Raw genomic sequence first — 24,784 nt, 5'->3', positions numbered from 1 at the left:
AACTGTTTGAGGAACTTACCAGAATTCAAATGGCTTAAAATGTTTTGTTGTTAGTAGACTTAGGATATAGCAGATGTTTTATAGTGCTTGTGGATCTTGCTTATATGGGTGATTCTCACGAAATCCAGATTTAGATGATGTCCAGCATCAGAATTTAAAAAATTTAAAAAAAATGTTTTGAGTATTTAAAAAAATATTTCCTATAGAATTATTTACATTATCAAAAATTATCATTACCGCAACATGATATTACATTAAATATATGCATTTACAAACTCATGTTTCGGTAATGAGAACTAAAAAGTTGTCTAGGTACTATGACAAACAAAATTTCAACTTTTATCTGGAGAGAAACAATAAGAACTGCTTACCTGGTAGCCATCTTGAGTGTCACAGTCAATTATGTCCCTTCCAACATTTTTTTTTTAAATGTTAGTTCCTTGAGGGCTTAAACAATGATTAAAAATTGTTGCGGAGGATGAGAAAATTGGTCTTGGACACATTTATATTCCTTATTATTGACTCTACATTTACAAATGATCACCAAATACCACATGTTTCTTTACTGTAAATGTTTATAGTATAACATGCACTGACGCTTTTTATTTTTAGATTTTTTAATTATAATTTTTTTCCATGTCAAAGAACCCAAATCCAGTCATGGACACGTTGCGGTAATGAAAATTTCCCCCTTAAATGTGAAAAAAAAAATTTGTTTTGTATGATGTCATATGAAATCATGTGCAAAATAGTACATGAAGAGATGTTTGTAACTGTATGCTTCTTATTTTGATACTCTTACTTTTATATCAAAATGTCTAATTTTGCGAGAATCACCCAGATGCCCATTCCTATTTATTTTATTGTATATAAAAGTATAAACATTTGTGCCCAGCAACCCATGTTGTGTTCTCTATAACAGTGGTTCTCAAACTTTTTCTGCGTGCGGCCCCCCTTGTGTACGGTGCATTCCTTCGCGGCCCCCCCAAAGAAAATTTATGACAAAAAACTGTTCTAAAATGTAACATTTTAACATATTAAGTTATAGAAAGTAGTGCTGTTGGTTAGTAGCCTTACTTTTTGGGTTTAATTACACAGAATTCATGATAAATGAATGTATTATATGAAATGTCATAAAACTGGGGCCCCCCTGGCACCATCTCGCGCCCCCCCTGGGGGCCCCGGACCCCAGTTTAGAACCACTGCTCTATAAGAAATTATTACAGATTTGAAGCTTTTTCATTTTTAGGTTAACTATTGATTTACAAAAACTATTTATGTTATTAAACAAAAGGCTAAGAGACGCATTGGTGCTCAAATATTAAAAATTATACGGATTAGGGAGATGATAAATGGGAAATACGATTACTGATGCAATAGATCATTAAAGAACAACTACATTAGCGTCCATTAAGCAGCAAGAACATCTCTTTCCGACAAACCCAGATGATTTAGTTTTTTTGATAACACGGCTCCTTAAAGACATGCATGAATGAGCTGCCTCGCGGAAACCGATCGATTTCTCGATATCTCCTGACCCTCATCTGAGTAAGTGTTTTCAGAAAAACAACTTCTTGGTTTGCACTTTTTGCACCCTCCAAAAACCCAATAAAAAGAAGAAACGCATTCTGTTCTGAAAGAAAGGATCGCAGTGTTCCTTCTGTGCGAGATTGCCCTGTTCTCCAGAGCATCCATGGGAGACAGGCAGCGGATGAGACGTGCGGCGGCGCTCTTCCCCACAAAGCTCAATCTTCACATCCCGGGTTGTCTTCGTTTCCCGTCTGAGCCCGCCAGATAAAGCTGTTTAATTACAGCCCTCATTTGCGGCCATGATCCGCTGTCAGATTTGTTTGCTTCACCCAGAGGACACGATCTGAACAGACTGCTGTTGGAAGAGCACGGATCAGCGTCTCACCCCTCGGCCCGACCGCAGCCTTCGGGCGCTTGGGTGATTAGGAGCATGAGCATTGTCTTCCGCTCTCCAAAGAGACGGATCCGCAGCGTGCACGGAAGACTCCTGCTTACTGCTGGGATGTCTAATTGATGGGATGGTGCTCACGCATAGAGACCTCCGAATTCCAATTAAAACGAAAATCTGTTTTTGTATAGAGACACATAATGAACCGCAATCTGCTGCCGTAGGAAAAACGGAACGCTTTGATTATGTTTATTATGATTTCATCTCTGTCTGTTTTCATTTTTTTTGTCTTCAGTCTTAATTATTTAGGAAATTATGAAGATGACTCTTTTCTCATTCTGTTTGCATGTGTTGAATTAGTCGAGGTGGAAAAAGTGAATTCTCGTTCTACCGAGTAGCACCATCACAGCTGTGCTTGTGTGAAAGAAGATCACCGTGTGATAATGAAATCACAGCATTTCGGAGTTTACCAATATCAGTGTATCCGTATTGTACTTGTTTATTTGTGGATATAGTTGGCTTTCCCAGCCATACACTCTTGGGATTAAATGTACAAAAGGTGAGGTACCCAGGGTTGCCAGATCTGCGTAACAAAACCAGTCCAAACACATCCCAATGACTGCAGCCCAAATAGCAAATCGGAAAAAAACAATAAAATAATTCCTTTTATCTTTAACCCACAAAAATAAACCTTGTAAAAACAGTAGAAAGTGCCCTAATCTTGAAAAGGCAACGCTGGCGGTACTTTGTAGAAAATTCATTGTTGCACTACAATTTTTAAGTTTAATCAACTTGAATTTACAATTTCTTTCAACTTTCTTGGCTAGTGAGAAGTTGCTATAAAAAAATACAAATGAAGTTGAAATAAGTTAAGCTTATTCAACTTAATTTTTTTATCATTTAAAACCTCACTAGTCAAGTTCAAGTTGATAAAACGTAAAAAATTTAAGGGCAAAATTTGAGTGCATTTTAGTACCTTAAAATACAGCTAAATGATAACAATTAGCACCGATCATCCTGTTAAAAAATGTATACACCCTTGGCTCTTAATGTATTGTGTTGCCTTCTTGAGCATCAGGAAATGTTTGTATCTTTTGTAATAGTTTTGTATGAGTCTCTCAGTTGTTCTCATTAGGTAACTTTACATGCAACCAACTAATCAGTTTGTAATTGTATTGATGGCTCATTCGTATTGAAAAGCCTTCGTGTAAGCACCTTAAGCAATACGATTGAGGTTGATCGGATGCAAATTTTGTCTTTTCTCACGTCTTGAATTTACCTCATATTTACATATCACATAATTCTCGTCAAAGAAACGTAATAAGGCAATGACACCATGCATTATTAAGATAATGTGCTCACTTGCTGTACATTCTGCAGCGTTCATGTGTACTTTCATAACAATAGGCTACATAAAGCATTAAGTAGCTTTGTGCATTTTCAAAATTGTGTTTTGTTGCCTATATCTGAAAACTTCTTAAGAAAAACTTTTTCTAACTCGTGTTTTTACATTTATCCAGAGATAAAGCGTGAACTCGACAAGTCCTCTTGCCAAGTTCTCTGCTCTTTTTCGAGTTCAGACTTGGGATACTGTTTAAACTTCGTGGGTTGTTTTTTTTCCCGTGCTGGGTAAAGATGAAAATAATTTGTTCATTGGTTATGGTATTATTTATTGAGCTGTAAATATTCATTGGAATGCTTTTGGGCTAGTTTTGAATGTCCATAGGGATGGTTTTGATACGCAAATCTGGCAACCCTGGCTGTGCGCTTGCGCAGGATGTTCGGATTATAGACCATTTCAAAAGATGTAAACAACACTGGTCCAGAAGCACTTTCTGTTTTAGTTTGTGACTAGGGTGGCCATTGTGCAAGTTCCGCCGGACACGTCCCGAACATGTTTTCGGGTTCTTTCTCTGGAAGTCGCGTTGCTCAACCGCATACGTCATCGAGGTTCTCACATTTCAGATAAAATACATTAGAAAATTAAGATTTATTTCTTTTAAGACATACAATCATTGTAGTTTCATTCTTACCTTAAAATGTAATGGTTGCTTTTCTGAAATGAAACCCGAAATATTAAACCTTGATGACGTATGCGGTCGAGCAACGCGACTTCCGGAGAACGAACCCAAAAACATGTTCGGGACGTATCCGGCGGAACTGGCACGAATGACCACCTATTTGTGACTGTTTTTTATAATTTTTATCTGGACCAGTGTTGTTTACATCTTTTGAAATGGTCTATATAGAATGTACATGTAAACGAACATTTTAATCAGATTGCAATGTTTAGGGTGCCTGTAAACTGTATCGTTGTAACCATCAGATTTAATTCAGTCGGATTGACAAAATGTTGTGCATGTAAATATTGCCATTGGGAAAAGATGAATCACAACATTATATGTAAAAAAAAAAAAAAGGGGTCAGACATTCAGAAGATGCTAGAAAAGCAAGGAATGATGAGTGCCTGGAGAGCTAATGGATAATCACAAAACACCAACACAGTCATTGATCAACCTTGAAACATCATACAATATTAAGAATCAAGGATATGTAAAGTAAATCTTTTCACTGTTGGGTCAAATGAATGAGATCTGAACTTAAGCATGAGAATTTAATCATATCCATGAATAAGGTCTGAATACGGTCGTGAAGACTTGCAAATTTATAGCCATTGAGCATCAAAGCTACCGTTTCAATGTAATTGTATAGTTTTTCATTCTTTATTCAAGCAGAAATTAGTTGGAATACCAAACATAATACATGTCAAAGTGCAGCCCCAGTGTCAAATTTTGAAAGCCGATCCTTTGATGTGATGACGAAGGTGATTGAATATGATGATCAGACACGTATGATGGTGATGAAAACAGGAGCCGAATGTCCCGTCACCTCTGTACTCAGGAAGGATGTGTGTAGGGATGGGTGTTGATGTGAAGGCGGTTCATACAGGAAGCTTTAAAACGTGCTGTTATGTTTCAGGGCCTCCCACCATCTCCAGCACACAGACCCAGCAGGCTCTGTACGGAGAGAAGGGCCAGATCAAGTGCTTCATCCGCAGCACCCCGCCTCCAGATCGCATTGTAAGTCCTGTCTGTGTGTTATCCGCTGGTTTCTTTCGGGTCAGTAGTTCAGATGGTTTACTTTGGTGACATTTTGACTGGCCCTGAGGCATTAAATGCAGAATGTTTTCAGCAACATGGCTTTAAATAGGAAGCATTTACAGCTTGACACTACTGTATAGAGATACTTTCTAAACAGAATACTTTTTCAAATGAACTTTTAGACATAATGGCACACAAACACTTTCCCAACTGCTCATTTCTTGTGCTGGGCTTTTCACACTTATTATTCCTAACCCAAGTCATTGTTGTCCCAAAAATAATTCTGGTTTTATGTTTCATATTGTTTATACTAATCTTGTTAACCAAGGGTTAATTCATGATTTCTCACTGTACGTTTGGGTTAATGTTCCTATTTGCATGTTTATGGGGTCAATAACATAGATTGGGCGAATAACGCTCTTATTTGCATATTAATTAGCAACATGACTAGCTCACAGCGTGTTTTAATGAATGCTTGCCCGTCTGTGAAAATATGCCATGTAAGCCCACGCCAAGCCACGTCTCTGCAGACTCCAGTTAACCAAATTGCTGCCACATTTTTGAGTTTGTACAAAGCACGTGATTATTTTATGAGGTAAGAAATGTGGTAGTTTGTATTTGTTTAGTTGTCTGCTGCTAAACAACTGGCCGATATATTATAACACCAACACCATATTGTTTCAATGTTGACACTGCAATGCAAGGTTAAGTGATGTAGATCAGGGCTACATAACCCAGTGTTAAAGGTACACTCCACTTTTTTTGAAAATAGGCTCATTTTCCAGCTCCCCTAGAGTTAAAAATTTGATTCTTACCGTTTTGGAATCCATTCAGCCGATCTCCAGGTCTGGCGCTACCATTTTTAGCATAGCTTAGCACAATCCATTGAATCTGATTAGACCATTAGCATCGCGCTAAAAATAACCAAAGAGTTTTGATATTTTTCCTATTTAAAACTTGACTCTTCTGTAGTTACCTCATGTATTATGACTGACAGAAAATTAAAAGTTGCGATTTTCTAGGCAGATATGGTTAGGAACTATACTCTTATTCTGGCGTAATAATCAAGGACTTTGCTGCCGTAACATGGCTGCAGGCGGTGCAATGATATTACGCACAATTACGCAGCAGCCGAAAATAGTCCCCTTAGTAACTTTCAATGGCAGGGAACTATTTTCGGGCAGTGCGTAATATCATTGCGCCGCCTGCAGCCATGTTACGGCAGAAAAGTCTTTGATTATTACGCCAGAATAAGAGTATAGTCCTTGCCATATCTGCCTAGAAAATCACAACTTTTAATTTTCTGTCGGTCTTAGTACACAATGTAACTACAGAAGAGTCAAGTTTTAAATAGAAAAATATAGAAACTATTTGGTTATTTTTGAGCGTGATGCTAATGGTCTAATCAGATTCAATGGATTATGCTAAGCTATGCTAAAAGTGGTAGCGCCAGAACTGGAGATCGGCTAAATGGATTCCAAATGGTAAAAATTAAATGTTTCACTCTAGGGGAGCTGGAAAATTAGCATATTTAAAAAAAAAAGTGGAATGTCCCTTTAAAATCCAGAAAACAAGCCAGGGCAATGTTTGAAAGTTCCCCTTTAGTGACCACAAAATGATCAAAATGGTCTAAACCTTTGTAATCAGAAAATAAATGGCAAAAATGCCACTGCACAGAACCATGAAACGGGTTTATCGCTTTGACTTAAAGACATTAAGGAGATCTTTAAAAGCAGTTAAGATCTATTTAAACGGTTGAACGGTTGGGTTTATGTATATATGTGTGTGTGTGTGTGTTTATCCAGGCATGGTCATGGAAGGAAACCGTTCTGGAATCGGGAACATCAGGACGTTATACAGTGGAGACTGTGAGCACAGAGGAGGGCGTCATCTCAACCCTCACCATGAGCAACATCGTCCCCGCTGACTTTCAAACCATCTACAACTGCACAGCCTGGAACAGTTTCGGCTCGGATACGGAGATCATCCGCCTCAAGGAACAAGGTGAAAGTCGTGTGCTTCGAGTATGCGTGTTAGTTTTATAACTCGTGTATAACGTGCACCACCGTGATTTTTAGAGCATTAGGGTAAACATAATGATAGTCAGTTTACTCAGCTAAATGTCACCTGCGTTAATCTGTGGATTTCCTTAATGAAATTCCTGCATGTTCGGAATGTCCGTTTGTAGTCTAATTTAAACAGCCCTTAATCCCATTTACTTGCTTTAAGGATTTCTTTGAAATATTAAAGTGGTATTTTTTATTCAAATACTGGCCTATTTTCCTCCAGTAAAGTCAACTCCCAAGATGCAAAGCTGAATTATTCAAAGAGGTCGGTTCATCCCAGTAGGATTTAATCAAAGAACGCGACTTCATTATGTCTCCTCGAGTGACAAACAGCTCCCGATTCGGACACGCGGGTGCTATCGCCGCTTGTCTGATGATCCCAACGGTGTTGTGTTCTCCTCAGGGTCTCTGCGCTTGGCCGTCATCATCGGGGTTGCAGTGGGAGCTTTCCTGGCTCTGATCGTCCTCATTGGGACCCTTGGGGCTTTCTGCTGCGCAAGACTGCAGAGAAGTAAGTGAGCTCATTGTTTCGACAGAAAGAAAAAAATAGAGGCTGCACACCCCGCATGTCCACAGAGACACACGCAAATTTCACACGCAACTTATAATGAAGCCATAGCCGCACTTGAATTACCACTGTAGTGTTGAGGAGTAACTGACTGAAAGGTGCAATTTCTGTAACCTCTCTATCGCCATCTCTGTTCGAAACATAAAATTGCAGGTGAATTTATTTATCTTTAAGTTGGTTGAAATCGACATCAAACTGACGTTTCCTGAAAAATCAGAAAAGTTATCTTGTCAATTAAGAGAAAATATTTTCATAAAAAAACGTGTGCCTGATGTTTAATGTTAATCTGTAATATGGCGATTATCCACTAGATGGCGCACTTATGCAGGGTTCACACCAGATGCGGTAGAGGCGGCAAGCGCAAGTGATTTACATGTTAAGACACTAATTAGCATCCTGCGGCGGTTTACGCACGGAACGCACAGAAGGCTCGGCGCAGATGGCGTATTCCACGCGAATTGAGCGTTGCTACGGGAAACGTGCGAGTTGAAAAGTCTGAACTTTGGCGGAATTCTGCACCGCGTTAACCAATCAGGACCTTGCTGTAGTAGTGACGTGATTACAAGTAGCCCCTCCCATGACCCAAATTTCTGTGTTTTCACGTGAGGCTTTTACACACTAATGAACGGGTAAACTCAAATGTTCAAGCATCCAACTACGCATGAATAACGCGTTTTTGCCGCCTCTACCGCGGCTGGTGTGAATGCACCGTTACTCAATTTATAAAAAACTGAAGCAAAAAAAATATTTACTAATTTTAAATTCTGTGTATGTTTTGATAATCGTTCCGGATCTGATATCTAACAAAATTCCGTAACAAAAAAATTCAATTATTTCAGCTTTTTACTCATTTATTTTTTTATTTTTTAATATTTAAGAGTCTATAAGCAGAGAAAAAAAATGTAGATAGGATAAATGTTTTTTTCCTGTTTTTTTTTTTTTTTGGTTTATTGTTTGTTTGAAAGCAGAGGGTCTGTTCTTTCATTTGATATATTTGTATGTTTATATATTTTTAGAAGAAAATTTTCCTTAAAGCCATTTTGTGAAACTTTTGTGAAAATAACAAAAAATGCTGGCAGGCAACTTTTCTAAAAAAAAGGCTGGCAGGGAATGAGTAAAAAAAAATATTATCTAAGCAATTTCCATACTGTTAAGTATCTGGTATGTAAGGTTGTTTTGACGTATGTGGTTGCCCATTGTATACTAGAGGATACTGTACGTAACAGTAGGGCTGGGCAAAAAAATCGATTTTTCGATTAATCGATTTTTAAAACGTGGTCGATTAAAAATCGATTCTCAAAGAGCAGAATCGATTTTTTTTTTCATATTTATTTCCGCAAACATTGAACGGAGGAATGGAAGCATTTTAGATTTTGCAAGCAAAACGTGTTGTGGCTTTTAATTTCTTTTTATTAATTACCCACTTGTAAACTGCTGTTCACTGTTCTTTTTTATTAATATAGTATGTGTATTAAATCTATATTCATTGAGTTGAATCGAGAATTGAGTATAAAAACCTACCTGAGAACCAGAATCGAAAATTTAATCGAGAATCGGAATCGAATCGATTTGATAGCTTGTGAATCGAAATCGAATCGATCTGGAACATCTGAATCGATACCCAACCCTACGTAACAGTATGGAAATTGCTTACTTATTTTTTAACGCAGCGGGTTACAAAAAAAATAAAAAATGCAGCGACTCGACAAAGTAAAAAAAGTTAAACTTTTGCAAATTATGATCGACTTTCATGAGCGCCGACTACCAATAAGAGTCTCTCTTCATTAACTGCAGTGAACGACCTCATTAAAAGAGACACAGTGACAAAGTTGTAAGTGGTATGCATGCAGCATTAATGTTGTACATTATGCTAAAGAGGTAAAGACACAGTTTTGAACAATGGTCTATTATGCACTTACCTAATAACTATTTTATGTTTATTTTCATCCAAAAAAAGTTACAGATTGCAGCTTTAAAGTATGATGCATTTTAGCGAATGTTCAGTCGTAGAGTTCACTTTAAAAAAGAATGAATATTTATGTAAATCATTGCACAGTAATGTTTTTAGAAATCCCTTTGAAGCATTTTTATGGTTTTGCTAAATTAATGTTTAGTTCAGTACCGTTATTTATTTCACTATTTTTGGCCCGATTATGCAAATGAGGTTGTTTTCGGTTTAATAGTAGTATTTAGTGTAAATTCATCATTTTAATTGAGCAAATCACTGTAATTGAGATTCTCATTTTTTAAAAGTAGCTGAAATTGCTAACCAGTATATGCCATGTAGACAAAATGTGGAAGGCTCTCTCATTTTAAAGTCACTTTGGATAAAAGCATCAGCTAAATGAATAAATGTAAATATACTTATCCAGCATTCATAACTTGTAGCGTAGCTACACTTTGTCATATAGTAGCTCGCCTACAGCTTAACTGCTTATCATTACGAATAACTCTTAGCTTGGCAGGTGTTTTAAAAGTAACTTCCCTAACACTGTACCACAAGATGATAAAAACGCACCAGCACCTCACTCACGTCTACGAAAAAGTTTATCTCAGGTCTTTATTGTCTTATCTTTCCTCTGCAAATGTCTGAAACTGAAGTGATTGTCTCTATAAGCTGTGAGGTCTTGCTCTATACCAATAAAAGCCATTTCAACTAAAAAGCTAGGACTTTAAAGACCTCATATTGAGTGATTTTTCTTTCCTTGCATGCCACAGAAGACATGCACCTGGTGATGTCATCACTCCCAGTGTCCCTCTCTTCCCGACAGCGAGAGATCTCTGGCACGTTAAAAAGCGAAAGTAAGCCCCTATGTGTGTCCCTTTTAAATAATCAGCCACAATCTAGCCAAGGCAAGGTTCAAGCGTATGTAAATCTCGCTCATTGGAAATAGTTTGATGTGTCTGTTTGTTGTATGGCTGTGGCTAATCAGAGCGTTTTCCAGCAGATCTCAAAGGAGTGGTAACGTCCAAGAACGACATCCGGGTGGAGATTGTGCATAAGGACCATAATGCAGCGAGAGAACCGGAGGATCACAGCAACATGAAGCAAATGATGGTGAGATTGAATTTCTGAAAAACCAATGAACATCTTCAATCCTGATTCAACATCGACTGGGATGTGTGTAGTCACGACACCAGAGAGCCTCCACTAGACAGTCTGAATGAAATCCAATCACAAGTGGTCACTGGAGACACATCTGAGACACATGCTTTATTTGAGGCGTAAACGGCAGTCTGTCTCGGCTGACCGCCTGTGATCGGATCACACAAAATGTGTCTTAGGCCGGAAACATTCGGCACTGCATTTGCAAGTGTTGTTGTACACAGTTAGGGACAGATTTACTAAACGGAGCAAATTAGCATGAGAGTCCAATTCCAAAAAGCATACATTTTAGAACGCAAACGCTTTTTCAGCACTAATTTTTCACTTTAGTAATTCCTGACACTAGTTTTTTTAACACCAAAATAGGAAATTGCGCATGTTATTAGTAAATCTGGCCCTAAATGTATGTTCATGCATTATTGTGGTGAGGTAGCGAGTTAATGTAAAATGTCTGTGCTATAAATTGCAATTGGACACATTTTGTGACACAGCTTGGCTAGAAGCATTTAATTTTCATGTTTACTTTTGTGTTTTTGTAGCGCAATTGATAGAGCATTTTGTTAGGGACGCAAATGTTGTGGGTTTGATTCCCAGGGAACACACACATATGGCGTTTTAAGTACCAGATACTTTTTTAGTACCACCTCGGTTTCAAATGGGCCATACTGACACTAAAATGTAATGTGTACACGTTGCAGCTCACTGATTGGTCAGAGAGAATAGCAGACACGCCATCATTGCTAAACGCAAGATTAGTTTACCCTCATGCGCCATCGAACAAAACAAGTGATGTCTTCATCTGTGCTTTGTTGTACAAGTTCCCACACTCCATTTTTAATCGTAAAAAACACTCACATGCCGAGAATCAACAGCGCCATTCCCTCGATTTGCTCCCACCCCAGCAGCACTAAACTCCAATGGAAAACCCAACTGACCCAAAGTAAAGTGAGCTGAGCCCAGCCGTGTGGTACCACACAATGTAAAAGCACCAATCCTAATGAAATGTAGAGCTTGACCGCACTGTAACTCACTTTGGATTAAAGCATTTACCAAATATGTAAATATAACGTAAAAATGACGACAGCACAATATACCGGAAAAATTGGCGATTTATATCGCAATTAGCATATAGCAGGGATTTGCAATAACTGAATTATTTTAATACTTTACAAAGTTATGCAGTCTGGGACAGAAGTTTATGCAAGTGCTCTGACTTATGGAAGATCAGGAAAAAAATTAAACATGAATGTTGTTTTTTAGTTTTTAACTCTTTCCCCACCATTGATAAGTTATCTTGTCAACTAAGATAAAACGCTTCCCTGCCAATGACGAGTTTTTATAAGGGTTCCCATGGGTCCGTGAAATCCTTGAAAGTTGTGAATCTGGGGAAAAAAATTCAAGGCACTGGGAAGTTTTTGAAAATATACATACATAGATACAGGTCTTGAAAGTGCTTGAATCTATTTTATGCAAGAATTATTATTATTATTCCCTGTGAACTGTAGGATAATATCAAAAAAATTCTAGACTTTTTAAGCACACGTGTTCACTTTAAATGCTTATACATTCTGTATGCGAATGTTGATTCATACCAAAATGCGTTTTTGCATAGTTGTGTTTGACACATGAAAACGTCTCGGGTTACGTATGTAACTGTTGTTCACTGAGAAGGGAACGAAATGCTGCGTCTCCCTTGCCATACTTCCTGCGTCCCTGTAACGCCGTCTTCGACAATATTTCAGATAGCGATATACGTCACCCTGTCTTTGTTGTTAAGCCTCACCATTGGTTGAATTTGACACATTCAGACACACTTACCCCTGGAGGCGTCCCCAAAGTGTCACCGCAGTGACGGAGCGCTAGTTCCCTCCAAAGGGAACTGTAACAAAGTATCTTAAAATGTAACCTTGCACTCACTTATGAGTGTGTCCCCACATTTAGTCCTTGAATTTGAGGGTATTGGATCTGGAAAGTCCTTGAAAGGTCTTTGAATTTGAAGCTAAATAAGGTGTGGGAACCCTCTTTTACAGAAATCCATTTCTCCGCTATTATCCACTAGGTGGTGCTCTTACCCAACTTATAAAACACTAAAGCATACACTGATCCAAAAGTATATCCATTTATATATTTAAAAAAGAAAATTTTCTGGAAGATGTTAAACTTCGTTTGAAAATCATAAAAAATGCTGCCGCTGGATGGAAACTTTTTTAAAAACAATAGTGGGGAAAGAGTTAAATATATTCACATACTGTATATCACATTATTTAGCAAGTTATTATTATATAATTTTGTGTTCAATATTGTTTCTTTTGTAACAATTGGTATCACTGAAGGTCAACAGGTCACTGTACTTCTGGTTGCTTGTAGACAAATCCTACAGTATGTGAGTAACATGAACTTCTCATCCATCTTGCCCACACTCGACTACAATATCTAACAGGAGACCGATCAAAAAACCACATTACCTTGGTAGCACATTTGCATAAATTTAATAAAAGAGTTACTGGACACCGCACGATCACATCCCATTGCCAACCTGCCAACCATCAACACCGCCCATGTTGTCGAATGTTGTCTCATTGAAAATTAATGACTTTCAGTTTCTGAGTCGCTGTCAGCATGAACAAGGCTTCATTTTTGTACATCTTTCCTCCAGCTCTCGAATCGCACCACAGAACTGCAACGTTCCTGAACTTTGACCAGGTTTATATCAGACTCAGGCTTGAAGGGAATTTTGTTTATAAGGACAGTGAAGATATACTGTACTCGCTCGCAGGCGGAAATCAATAACGCTCACTTGTGCTTCCACCAAACATCTCTTGCGTCATCTCACTCTCTTTCGCCTTTCAGATGGAAAGAGGAGAATTTCAACAGGAATCTGTGCTGAAACAGTTGGAGGTCCTGCAGGAGGAGGAGAGGGAGCTACAGCACATCAAGGTGATGAACGAAGAGATGAACTCGCATCTGTCACCATTAAAAAAACCTTAGAGACCTTGCATTCTCCATCACTCGTAAAAAAATTGATTTAATACAACGTCATCTCAGCAAATGTAATAAGGCAGAACCGTGGCAACTCTTACTTTCGTGCGAGAGTTTCTTTTCTTCTCGTTTTCTTTGTGCTTTTCGTACAGAAGGTCCATTACAGAAATATTCCTAAATGGATACGTTGTCATACTGACTGACTGCATGTCAGATCCGCAAAGCTCGAGTTTTGATTATATTCTCTGGTAATGGGGCTCAATTGAATACACATGCTAATTTTTTTCATGAAAACCATTTGGCTAGACTTGAGGCTAGACCTTTTGTCGCAGAAATATTTAAACTTTTCAAGGATTTTCATAATCTGATCTTTAAGAAAAATGGCACTCGTGCACTTTTCATTTTGAAGACCGGTTTAGTTCGAAACTGAATAAGTATTTATCGTAAGCGCTGTTTTATTAGTGACCCTGATATCACAGTGACCCGGGCTGGACTCATTTAATACTTATTTGACTCGGTCCGGTTAACAACCTCACATCACTCGTTTTCATTTGTCGACCACGCCTCTTTAAAATTCAACCTCCATCGTATCAACCTTCAAATACTGAATAAGATTGTGCCACCTATAAGATGTATGATTATGCCGCTTGGCCGTCATCCATGATTCAGAGATGTTCGGCCTTGACTGACTGCAGTGAAAGCTCTCTAAACTGCTTTCATTCCTGGAACCTCACCTCAACTGCTGAGATTAAAAAAAGGGGTGAGAAAAGAGCGAGAGATACGTGTTATCTATATAGAAATTGTCCAAAAATAAAACGCACATTTTATGGAGATTATTTCGCATATTTTATGCCGACACGAATCGTCAGGGCCCATTTAATTAGCTGATAACAGGATTTGACTGTTTATGCTGGAGATGACTGTTTCACACCACTAAACCATGTAATCTTCTTAGCGTGGGACAGTTATCAGTCTGTTCCCTAATTTCCATGTCACGCCGCCTATAATTAGTGCGAGCTGAACTTGACCTTGGCTTTGTAGAGCTTACAAATACGTGAGAATAAAATCATAGGTTTTACGCTTTCTCTCTGCCTTTTTGCTTTTATTGCAAAGCAGATAGCGTATAAGGTTACCTTGCTTTATATTAAGAGTGATGCCGGCAAAATGGTGTGAATTTAATCATTCCTGCATATAGATTTGAGATAAACAGAATGACTGCGTGACAAAAGCTTGATGAAAACAGAAGGAAAATATCAATAAACAATGAGAAAAATAGGAGATTCACTTGGGGCGTTTTCCCAGACAGGTCTTAAAGGGATAGTTCAGCCAAAAATGAAAATGAAGAAAAGGGCATTTAAATTTTTTTTGCATTTCTTATCTCTTTTTGTTGCTAGTTAACATACTTAATGTATTTTATTTCAACACATCCCATCATTTTTTAAATATCGGCTTCTACCAAATGGTTGATATGTCACTAAATGGAAGTCAGAAAATATGAACTATAAAACTATTTTTTTAAACATAATCAGAATAAAATAGTTTTGTATATTAACTCTTCTTTATTTATTAAAGTATAAATTATTAAAATATTTCAAATTTTCATTTTAACCAGGAAATTAAATGTTTTCTTTTTTTAACAATAAAAAATAATTAAACATAAAAAAGACTACATTTTTTTTCTGCATTCAAATCCTAAAATAAAAGAAGGCAAATGATAGTCATAAAATGGCATTTTAGGCTTTTATGATTCAAGAAACACACTGTCAAGTGTGGTAGTGCTACAGGATTTTTTTCTTTCTTTTTTTAGATAAAAATGTATTTGTAAACCAGCAATGCTGTGTAGAGTAAGCCAACATTAGAAACAATCCTTCAAACAATATAAAACATCATTTAAGAAGTAATTTCAGATCAAATAACCACTAATTATGATTTCCATACATTAATTATACACGGTATAACCTAACAGTTAACTTAACTCAAACCATTTAAGTAAACCGGTTGCATTAGACCATTTAAGTTTTAAAACACATACATTTAAGTACTGTGAACTTGAGTCATGTGCATTATGCACTTATTTTTAAGTAGTGTGAATTTAAATATAAGTGCATAACTGCATATGACTCAATTTGTTTAAGTTCACAGTACTCAAATGTATGTGTTTTTGAAACTAATGCAACCGGTTTACTTAAATGGTTTGAGTTGAGTTAACTTTTAGGTTTTACAGTGTATGAATTCATTATATTTATTTTTAAAAAAAATATCCAAAAGTGGCAAAAAATTATCTCAATATATTCAATAAGAAATAACTATAGCTGTGTCATTTTCATAGCTGTGAATGATCAGAAATTAATATTTTGATTCTGACTGCAAAAATGGATGATCTAAAAACATTATCTAAGCTTTTCTACATTTTCTACAAAATTATTTAAAACATACAAAAGTTTTTTTCATGGCACCAAGCAACATACTTTTGTAAAGTTAGGGCTATTACAGTGTAATATGTCAAAAAATATGCTTTCCTTGCAAAATATCAACAAGAACAGTTCACATGGGCCGTTTCTCAATGTCACGGATACTTCCCTGGCAGGACTAGTCCTTACAAGTCACTTCCTTCAGAGGCTAGGCGAGGCTCCTCTTTAGCATTCGAAGAACACGTAAATAAAACAGGCAAGGAAATGCACGTCATTGCGTCATTACATCAATGAAAATGTGTGCTTTCGTCCCTGCGCGCATATAGGATTGTGGGTGATTTCAGCACGTGAAGAGCACGAAGGATACACATATGCATCCTTCCTTTATATGGGATATTTCTCGAACGAAGGACTCAGTCCTTGGTTGCAATTCCAAGGTTCCTCGACATTGGAACAGTCCTTCGACGGATGTCGATGACGTAGCATCCACAAAATTCTGGCTTCTGAGGATGCTTCCTTGGCATTGAGAAACGGCTATGGCAGGAGTGATTTCTGATGTGTTGTGACAAGTGCTGTTGATTGACACGCTGACATCTAGTGGATTTTTTTGGCATACCATAGTTCAACCAAATAGTAGAGATGGCTCAATCAGCTTGAGTTAAGTCAGGTACTCCTCTCAATAAAATATAGAGACTCAAAATGAGCTCAACCATTTGGTCGAGCAGGCCAATATATATATTGAAGAACACAATTGGTGTATAAAACAATGTCTTGTCTGTTCCAAGCTTTATAATGGTAGTAAATGGTGCTTATGACCCACAGGGTCTAGTGGGTTAATAAAGACCTTCTGAAGTGCTATTTATAGTCATGTGTAAGTTCTACGCCGTAGCCAGAAGTATATATGAAAACCGACGCGTGGCCTATGCCATCGCGGCTACGCCGTAGGACCTGCGCACAACTATAATGAGCCCTTGAGGGCAATCGATGCGATTTTTTTTTTTTTAAAGAAAAATATCCATATTTAAAACTTTGATATACTGTACGGCATACACTGGAAACACACGTTGGTAGTTATCGGAAGCTAGTTATTTTATTTTGTATACAAAATCGCATTGATTGCCCTCAGAAGTCCCTTATTAACCCCTGTGTGGATTATTTCTGTAAATGATGGATGGACTTTTTGGGCTTCAAATCAAAAGCACCATTTGCTACCATTATAAAGCTTGGAACAGCCAAGATATATATTTAATATTATTTAATATAACTCTGATTTGTGTTCATCTAAAAGAAATAATCATATACATCGAGGATGGTTTGAGGGTGAGTAAATCATGGGTCAATTTTCATTTTTGCCTGAACTATCCCTTTAAGATTAGTCGCAGACTAAAATGCATATTTGATGTGTCTTAACTTAAAACAGACATAACTTAAGACAAATGCCATTGTTTTATCTCAAGATGCACACCATTAATGTTTTATTTTTAAAGGGGACAGAGAATGAAAAACCATTTTTACCTTGTCTTTGTTGAATAATGGTAGTCTACCCACATTCACAAACATACAAAAAGTGCTAGACATGCTAAACATCTCAGTCTCATAGAAATTCCTCTTTTAGAAATGTCAGCCAGAAAACAGCCCAATCTGAAAAACTGATGCTTATGACATCACAGGCATCTCTCTGCCCCTCCACTTTAAAATAATTGGCTACATTTTTTGAGTGGCAGCAAAGTCAGCCAATCAGTAATGAGATTGCAAGTTAAGCCAGTAGGGGGAGCCAAATAGGTGCAAAACCACTTGTTTAAAATCCCCCACCCTAATAGAGCTATCTGAGAGAGGTTTTTAGGAAGCTTCTAAGGCATTACCGACCCAAAAAAAAAAATGTTTTGTCTAAATGTCACATCACAGAACAAGGATAAATACTCTGTTCAATCATTCTATGTCACCTTTAAGGTATGCTTGTAATGTCTTAAATAAAGGTCTAGTCCTGGTTAAACCTAAACCCTGTCTGGGAAACCCCATAATGATTAATTTAGTACTTCAAATTCACTAAACATATATTTCATATTTTAGCTTGTTATGTTTCTAATTTCTTTAATAAATCAGATACAAAAACTTGCAGACAACATTGCAAATAAACTGTGAAAAATCTACAGCTATTTATTTTTCAGTCAATTCCCTGAAGTGTCTTAACAGTGATAAAGATTTTGTTTTGTTGATGATAATGCTGAACGCTTCCTTGTTTACACAGATAATTACATTTCTGTCTATTTGTCTTATTCCTCAAAGGATCCAACGAATGGATACTACAGCGTCAACACCTTTAAGGAACAGCAAACCCCGACCATATCTCTGACGGCCAACCAAAACGCAGAGGTTCGAAACCCCGGCACGGCCACCCTCGGAAAGCACCGCGTCCCCACCGGCATGTCTTACACCAACATCTACAGCACTTTAGGCGCCGGCCCCAACCGCCTCTACGACTACAGCCAGCGTTTCGTACTGGGCATGGGCAGCAGCTCCATCGAGCTGTGCGAGCGAGAGTTTCAGAGAGGATCTCTCAGCGACTCCAGCTCGTTCCAGGACACGCAGTGCGACAGCAGCGCCAGCAGCTACAGCAAACAGGATGGATACGTGCAGTTCGACAAAGCCAGCAAAGCCTCCGTCTCATCCTCTTCTCATTACTCACAATCGTCCTCCCAAAACTCGGACCTGACTCGACCGCTGCAGAAACGAATGCAGACGCACGTTTAACCGGCAACGACTTTACAAAAGCCGTAAGAGCTTTCGGACGAACGCTTGAGGTGAGTCACAAATGCTTCACGCGTCATCTGTGATTCGTTCTCTGCGTAGACCCGATTCAAGCTTGGAATGACGACGGCAACATCTCGGCCCTATTTTCTGTATATTTCAACAAAACTACGTGTTTTTAGATAACACAAGTCTCATGTTCTTTCTGAAAGACTTGAAACTATTTCGGATTTCATAACATGACAATCAGGAGTTCAGCCACATAATTGCCATCGACTGTCGCAGCGAACTCTCCGCGATCCAGCACTTGGCACTCGGAAACGGGACGAACTTGGGCCGTCGCAGAGTTTTTCTGCTTTTGTCCAAAGCACAATAGTGCCAACTTCAAGTGTTGATGAAGAGATCGTAACCTCTGGAGGTCGATGCTGAAAATCATCATCATTCTGTGCTTTTCTATAAACACTGTAATATATATATTTCGATTGTGTGCACTAAACTCTTTCTTCATCTCTTTCCTTTCGCGGTCTCTCGTCTTTTCAATTTTGTGCTTTGTTTTTTTTTTACGCATTACCGGTGTGTTAAAAAAATGCACACAAATGCCAAACTGCATGTGTGGAGAGTTCTTTAAGAGCTTTACCGACATGGACAACGCAGTGTTTACATACACGTACCAGAGGCCAGAATGTAGATCTGAAAACTTTCTTTCTTGAAATCTTATTTAACGCCTTTTAAATGTGAGCCGATCATTTACTCGTTGTTAATATATGAGTTTACGTACATGCACTTCCTGTGAATTCACACATCGTTACGTTGTACCTCTGCCAATGTGTTGTTGTGTTTTTACACATCTGTGCTCGAATCCCACATTGTAGTGGGGAATTCGTGTATTGTTTTCGACGTCGGGTTTATTTTAAGGCTGCCATATGTTGTAAGCTCACTGTTTTAAGTAAGCTTCTGTTACCCGCAGCCCTTCGAATGTCTGACGTTAACGTTTACACGGTTTAATCGATGCGGTGAGCGCCTCCCGCCTGCAGAACGTTCCGGGTGAGACTTTGATTCGAGCTGTGCATCAGAGCAATTACATTGATCAAATAATCATGATTACAAAATAAGTGTTGAATAAAACAGTGTGGAAAAGAGCTTCTGTGGTCATTATAGATGAGACGCACCATCTCTGTGCCCTCCATCTGATGTTTTTAAAGATAAGGGTGGGATGCACTGTCAGATCAGATGATGGTAACACAGAGACATCTTTCATGCACCCACTTACCATACTGATGATACATTATTAATGATTTAAAGGGCCACGGCACCCAAAAATGAAAATGCCGTTTGCTCATCCTCATGTCGTTCCAGACCTGTGTGAATTTATTTGTTTTGCAGAACACAAAAGGAGAAGGTTTAAGGAATATCATGGATGAATGAATTCCCAGGTGAAAAATAGTACACACTGCAAAAAATGATGTCAAATCAACATATATTTTTGTTACTTTAACTACTTTAACAAATTCAGTTAAACAATTTCACCTTTTTTATAAGTTATGTCAACTTAAGTCGAAACTTAAAATAGTAGGTTGAATTGACTTGAAAGAACAAGTTGTTTTAAACTCGTGCTGCATTTTTTTTTACAGTGGTACACTTAATAAATGTACTATTTTCACACACAAATTTTGTACTAAATTACCAAAAAAATAGTTTTTAGTACTTCTTAAGATACACTTAAGAACATCTGTTTACTATTTTGGGACACAAAAATCAATTAAATTATTTACTGTAATTTTCTTAAGTGCATTGGATTATTCTATACTTTTAATCAGTGGTGGCCGGTGACTTCTTTTTTCAAGGACCCTCGATGCGAGGTCCTCACAACATGTATGTAGCCCATCATGTGTGTGGTTCTTAATTTCAAATATGTGTTCTGCGCGTCGAGTTAATCTTTGTGCGTCACGTGTCTTGTCAAAGTAAGTGCCTGCTGCAGACACGTCTAAAGGGTTTATGATAAAAGAGACGCTCGCGTTTGCCAGATACTCGCATAATCTCATGCGTAATCAGAGTTTACTGTTAAGGGAGTGTCTTGCGTGTGCTTTGTGAACTTTTATCATAAACGGTTTTGACAAAACACGTGATGCACATGGTTCACATGACGCAACAAACACATATTTTGAAAACACAAGCAACACATATGACACTCTGAACACAAGCTTTTAATTAATATTTGTGTAGTGTATAACTTACACTTTTATTTAGCACAAAAATAATGTAGTTTCTGGCATTTAAAGGGATATTTCACCCAAAAAGGAAAATTCTGTCATCATTTTTCATCCTGTATGAGTTTTTATTTTTAAGAACACAAAAGATAGAAGATATTTTGATAAATGATGGTAACCATTGACTTCCATAGTAGGGATGTCAACTGTGTGCTTACCGTCATATACCAAAATATCTTCTTCATCATTTATCAAAATATTTCCATAATATTTGTCTTTCCTACAATAGAAGTCAATGGTTACGTGTGCTTACCATCATTTATCAAAATATCTTCTTTTGTGTTCATCCAATCTCAAGGCAAGTCGTGGTATAGTCACAAAATATTTGATTCATTTATTTGTGTTCATGGACACAATTTTCCGCTTGAATGTCTTTTTCGTGTCACTCAGCACAGATTTCTAGAAATAGTTTTTTTGTGTCCGTAGCACAACTTTCTTTTTTGTGGCACTTTATAGACGGTTTCAGCATTAACAACATAAACAAGCGACTTTCGTAGAAAACATGTAACTTCCCGTAAACTCCGCTAAGAATAAAAAACAACTAAGTTCTTTTAAAGTAGTTTATTTATATAACAAACAAAATAAACAACATGTAGATTACCTAGGACAGTGGTTCCCAAACTTTTTCAGCGTGTGGCCCCCCTTGTGTACGGTGCATTCCTTCGCCCCCCCCCCCAAAGAAAATTTGTGACAAAAAACTGTTCTAAAACTCAACATTTAAAAAAAAAACATTAAATTATACACAAAAGTTGTGCTTTTGGTAAGTAGCCTTATTTTTTTTAGGTTTAATTACACAGAATTCATGATAAATACATTTATTTCATAAAATGTCATAAAACTGGGGCCCCCCTGGCACCATCTCGGCCCCCAGTTTGAAAACCACTGACCTAGGAAACCAAAACATTTGTTATTTTCGATGAGGTATTTGTTCAAGAGTTCAGTTTAGCAACTAGTCAGACCATTAAACAAACAGAAACCGGAAGTAAAGTTCCGGCCAGACGCGTAATCGCGTCACCGCACGTGCATCCGATGAAACCATCTATATTTAGTTTACTTATTTTTGTTTTATTATTTTTTTCCTATTTTAAATTATTGTAGCTTGGGGTTGGGGTTAGATTTGGGGTTTGGTTTAGGATGTAATTTTATTTATCGTTTATGTATCTTTTCTACAAGTTTCTACATTTTTTGCCTCTGATTTAAAAACTATTTTCGTTTGGGGTTATAGTTGGGGTATAGGATGTCTGAAATGTAACAGAAAGTCATTCTAACCCCAACCCCACGCGACAATGGTAAAAAATAGGGAAAAACTATTAAAAAAGCATACGTAAAATAGACATTTGTGCTCAATGGCACGAAAAAAAAAACACGGAAAATTGTATCCATGATCACGAATAAATTAATCAAATACTTTGTGACTATACCACAACTTGCCTTGAGATTGGGTTGGTTTATCAAAATAAAAAACTCATACATGTTTAGAATAATATGAGGGTGAGTAAATGATGACATATTTTTCATTTGGGGGTGAACTAACCCATTTAAGTATATTTTAATACATTCAAATATATTTTATTTTTACATTATGACTCACTTGATTAACACATGCAAGAACGTTTGCATGGATCACTGATTATTCCAGCACTCATCTCGCACTTTCACCTTGTGTTATTTACACACAATTCGGGAGTGCAGTGTGGTTCACAACAAAGGTGTTTTCTATTAACAACGCAAGCGATGTCCTGAATTTTGAGCATGTGGAAAACAAGGAATACAACTGAAGTTCAAATCACACCTAGCATTTAATTTGATAGTTGGGTGAACTGCACATGTTTACAAAGTTTCATATCAACACCTGTTAAGTGCTACTACATATAGTGAATTGGTCAAGAGACCTTGACTAACATAAAGCAATTGAATGCAATTGTAGTGATCCATTTATTTAATAAATACAACAGATATAATCACACTGGCTGCAAAGATCATTTTCTGAATAAACCGTCCTTGAGATTCAATCAGAGTAAAGGAAACCCAGACCGGCTCTTATATAATCGCCCTTCGATGGCATTAGTGATATTCACGAACCCTCCAAACATCTTTATACAAATGAGTTACTCTGTGGGTTTAATCCATCATCTTGGCTTTTAAAGGTTGGCCCGACCAAGACGGATCCATCTTCGAACTAAATGGACTTCAAAGGATGATCTTACTTTAGGTACAGAGCGCTAGTGTTTGCAATGGATTAAATTACAGTCCCTGTTGCTTCCGGCTTTGCCATCTTAATTGAAAGTCGAGTCACACTCTTCGTAAGTGCAGCTATTTGGAAAAGCCTTGGTCAGCGGATTCTTCCGATGTGGAGTGCCGAGTGCCGGGACAGAATTCAGCTATCTGTTGTGACCAGTGGTGAGTAAATTACTTCTTCACCTCTTTTAGGATGCAGATATTGATTTTGCACCGAGGTAGAAGTAATGCTTTAGTTTACCTCAATCCATGCAGTGGATCTCCATTGTCCCGATATCTGAAGCCCCCCCACTCCAATAAATATGCTAGTGCTTGGCATAAATAAAAAGATGTTGATTTGTCATAAGATTGGTTTAGTTTTAAGATTTGGGCTAGAGGCAGAGAGCATTTTAACTTTATCATAAACTTTATTACCAGTGGTATGAGGGTTTATGGTTGATCTAGAGAGTAATTGTGATCTGCACGAGCGCTGGAGATGATAAAGTGCGCGGTAGATACAGAGATGTTTATGTAAATTGAGATGAAAGTATGCACATTCATACCCCTCCAAACCTCGCGAAACTGATGATCGCAGCATGCGGTGAGCCCCGGAAATATGACATATGAAGCCCTAAATAAACGCCATCATTCCTCATCCCGCGCTCTCGAGAAACACCTGCAGCAAAATGATTCAAGCCTCTGAACGCATGATGAAACATCTCCCCAAACCCGAGTTTCATCCAGACGCCGCGTGAGACGGATATCTGCACTCCGTTCTTCTGAACGGAGGAAAAAATGATGACAAAACTTGTGATTTATTGTGTTTCCCTCTGATTTTTTTCTTTAAAGTGATATTAGAGATTAACTACAGAAGAGAGTTTTTTTTTCTCGGTGTAATGAACCGATGACTGTCATTTAGAGCTTGACTGCTGCTCGACAACAGCACAAAGTAATTAGAATAAACAAACAAAAACTATATAAAAAGAATAAATAAGAAATTGCTCATGTCGACTGATGTTTTCTTTCTTTCTTTTTTTGAGCTGCACATATGGTAAGAGAAAGTGTGATTTAACATATCTAACTTAACATGAACCTGACTTATTACACGGCTCGTTGGAATGCTTGATTCTGATTGGCCAGTCTCGACGTTTGCAGGTTTGTTATTCCCAGATAACAACCACTCATAACACACGGTGACTCGGATGCTGCAAATTATTTTGACAGGTACAGTTTAATATTAAATATAATAACATATATGACATTATATTACCAATGAATAAACCAAATAGTGTGTTCGTGACATTTAAGCATCTTGTCTTATCTTAAAGGGGACATTTCTGTATTATCCACTTCTGACATCACGGGGGCCAAATTTCAATGACCTTTCATCCAATGGTTTCGTG

At 37.6% G+C, this 24,784-nt stretch overlaps 1 protein-coding gene across 4 annotated transcripts in view; it reads left to right on the top strand.

The window, feature by feature from the left end:
* The window catches only part of kirrel3a (kirre like nephrin family adhesion molecule 3a), a 169,658-nt gene extending 149,622 nt beyond the window's left edge, over positions 1-20,036 (top strand). Inside the window, exons 10-16 of one of the 4 annotated variants that reach the window (XM_065261232.2) lie at positions 4,898-4,998; positions 6,825-7,023; positions 7,489-7,596; positions 10,375-10,455; positions 10,599-10,711; positions 13,610-13,696; positions 18,436-20,036. In XM_065261232.2, the coding sequence (XP_065117304.1) occupies positions 4,898-4,998; positions 6,825-7,023; positions 7,489-7,596; positions 10,375-10,455; positions 10,599-10,711; positions 13,610-13,696; positions 18,436-18,900 (1,154 nt within the window). In that variant the 3' untranslated portion in view covers positions 18,901-20,036. Of the gene's footprint in view, positions 1-4,897; positions 4,999-6,824; positions 7,024-7,488; positions 7,597-10,371; positions 10,456-10,598; positions 10,712-13,609; positions 13,697-18,435 lie in introns of all 4 variants that reach the window. The other 3 variants (XM_065261240.1, XM_065261215.2, XM_065261223.2) reach the window with 3 other exon arrangements.
* The last annotated feature ends 4,748 nt before the right edge of the window (positions 20,037-24,784 follow it).

Source organism: Paramisgurnus dabryanus, chromosome 10, assembly GCF_030506205.2.
Source record: "Paramisgurnus dabryanus chromosome 10, PD_genome_1.1, whole genome shotgun sequence".
Lineage (NCBI taxonomy): Eukaryota > Metazoa > Chordata > Actinopteri > Cypriniformes > Cobitidae > Paramisgurnus > Paramisgurnus dabryanus.
Note: the sequence above shows the minus strand (reverse complement) of the source record. Positions and strands in the feature narration are given on the sequence as shown.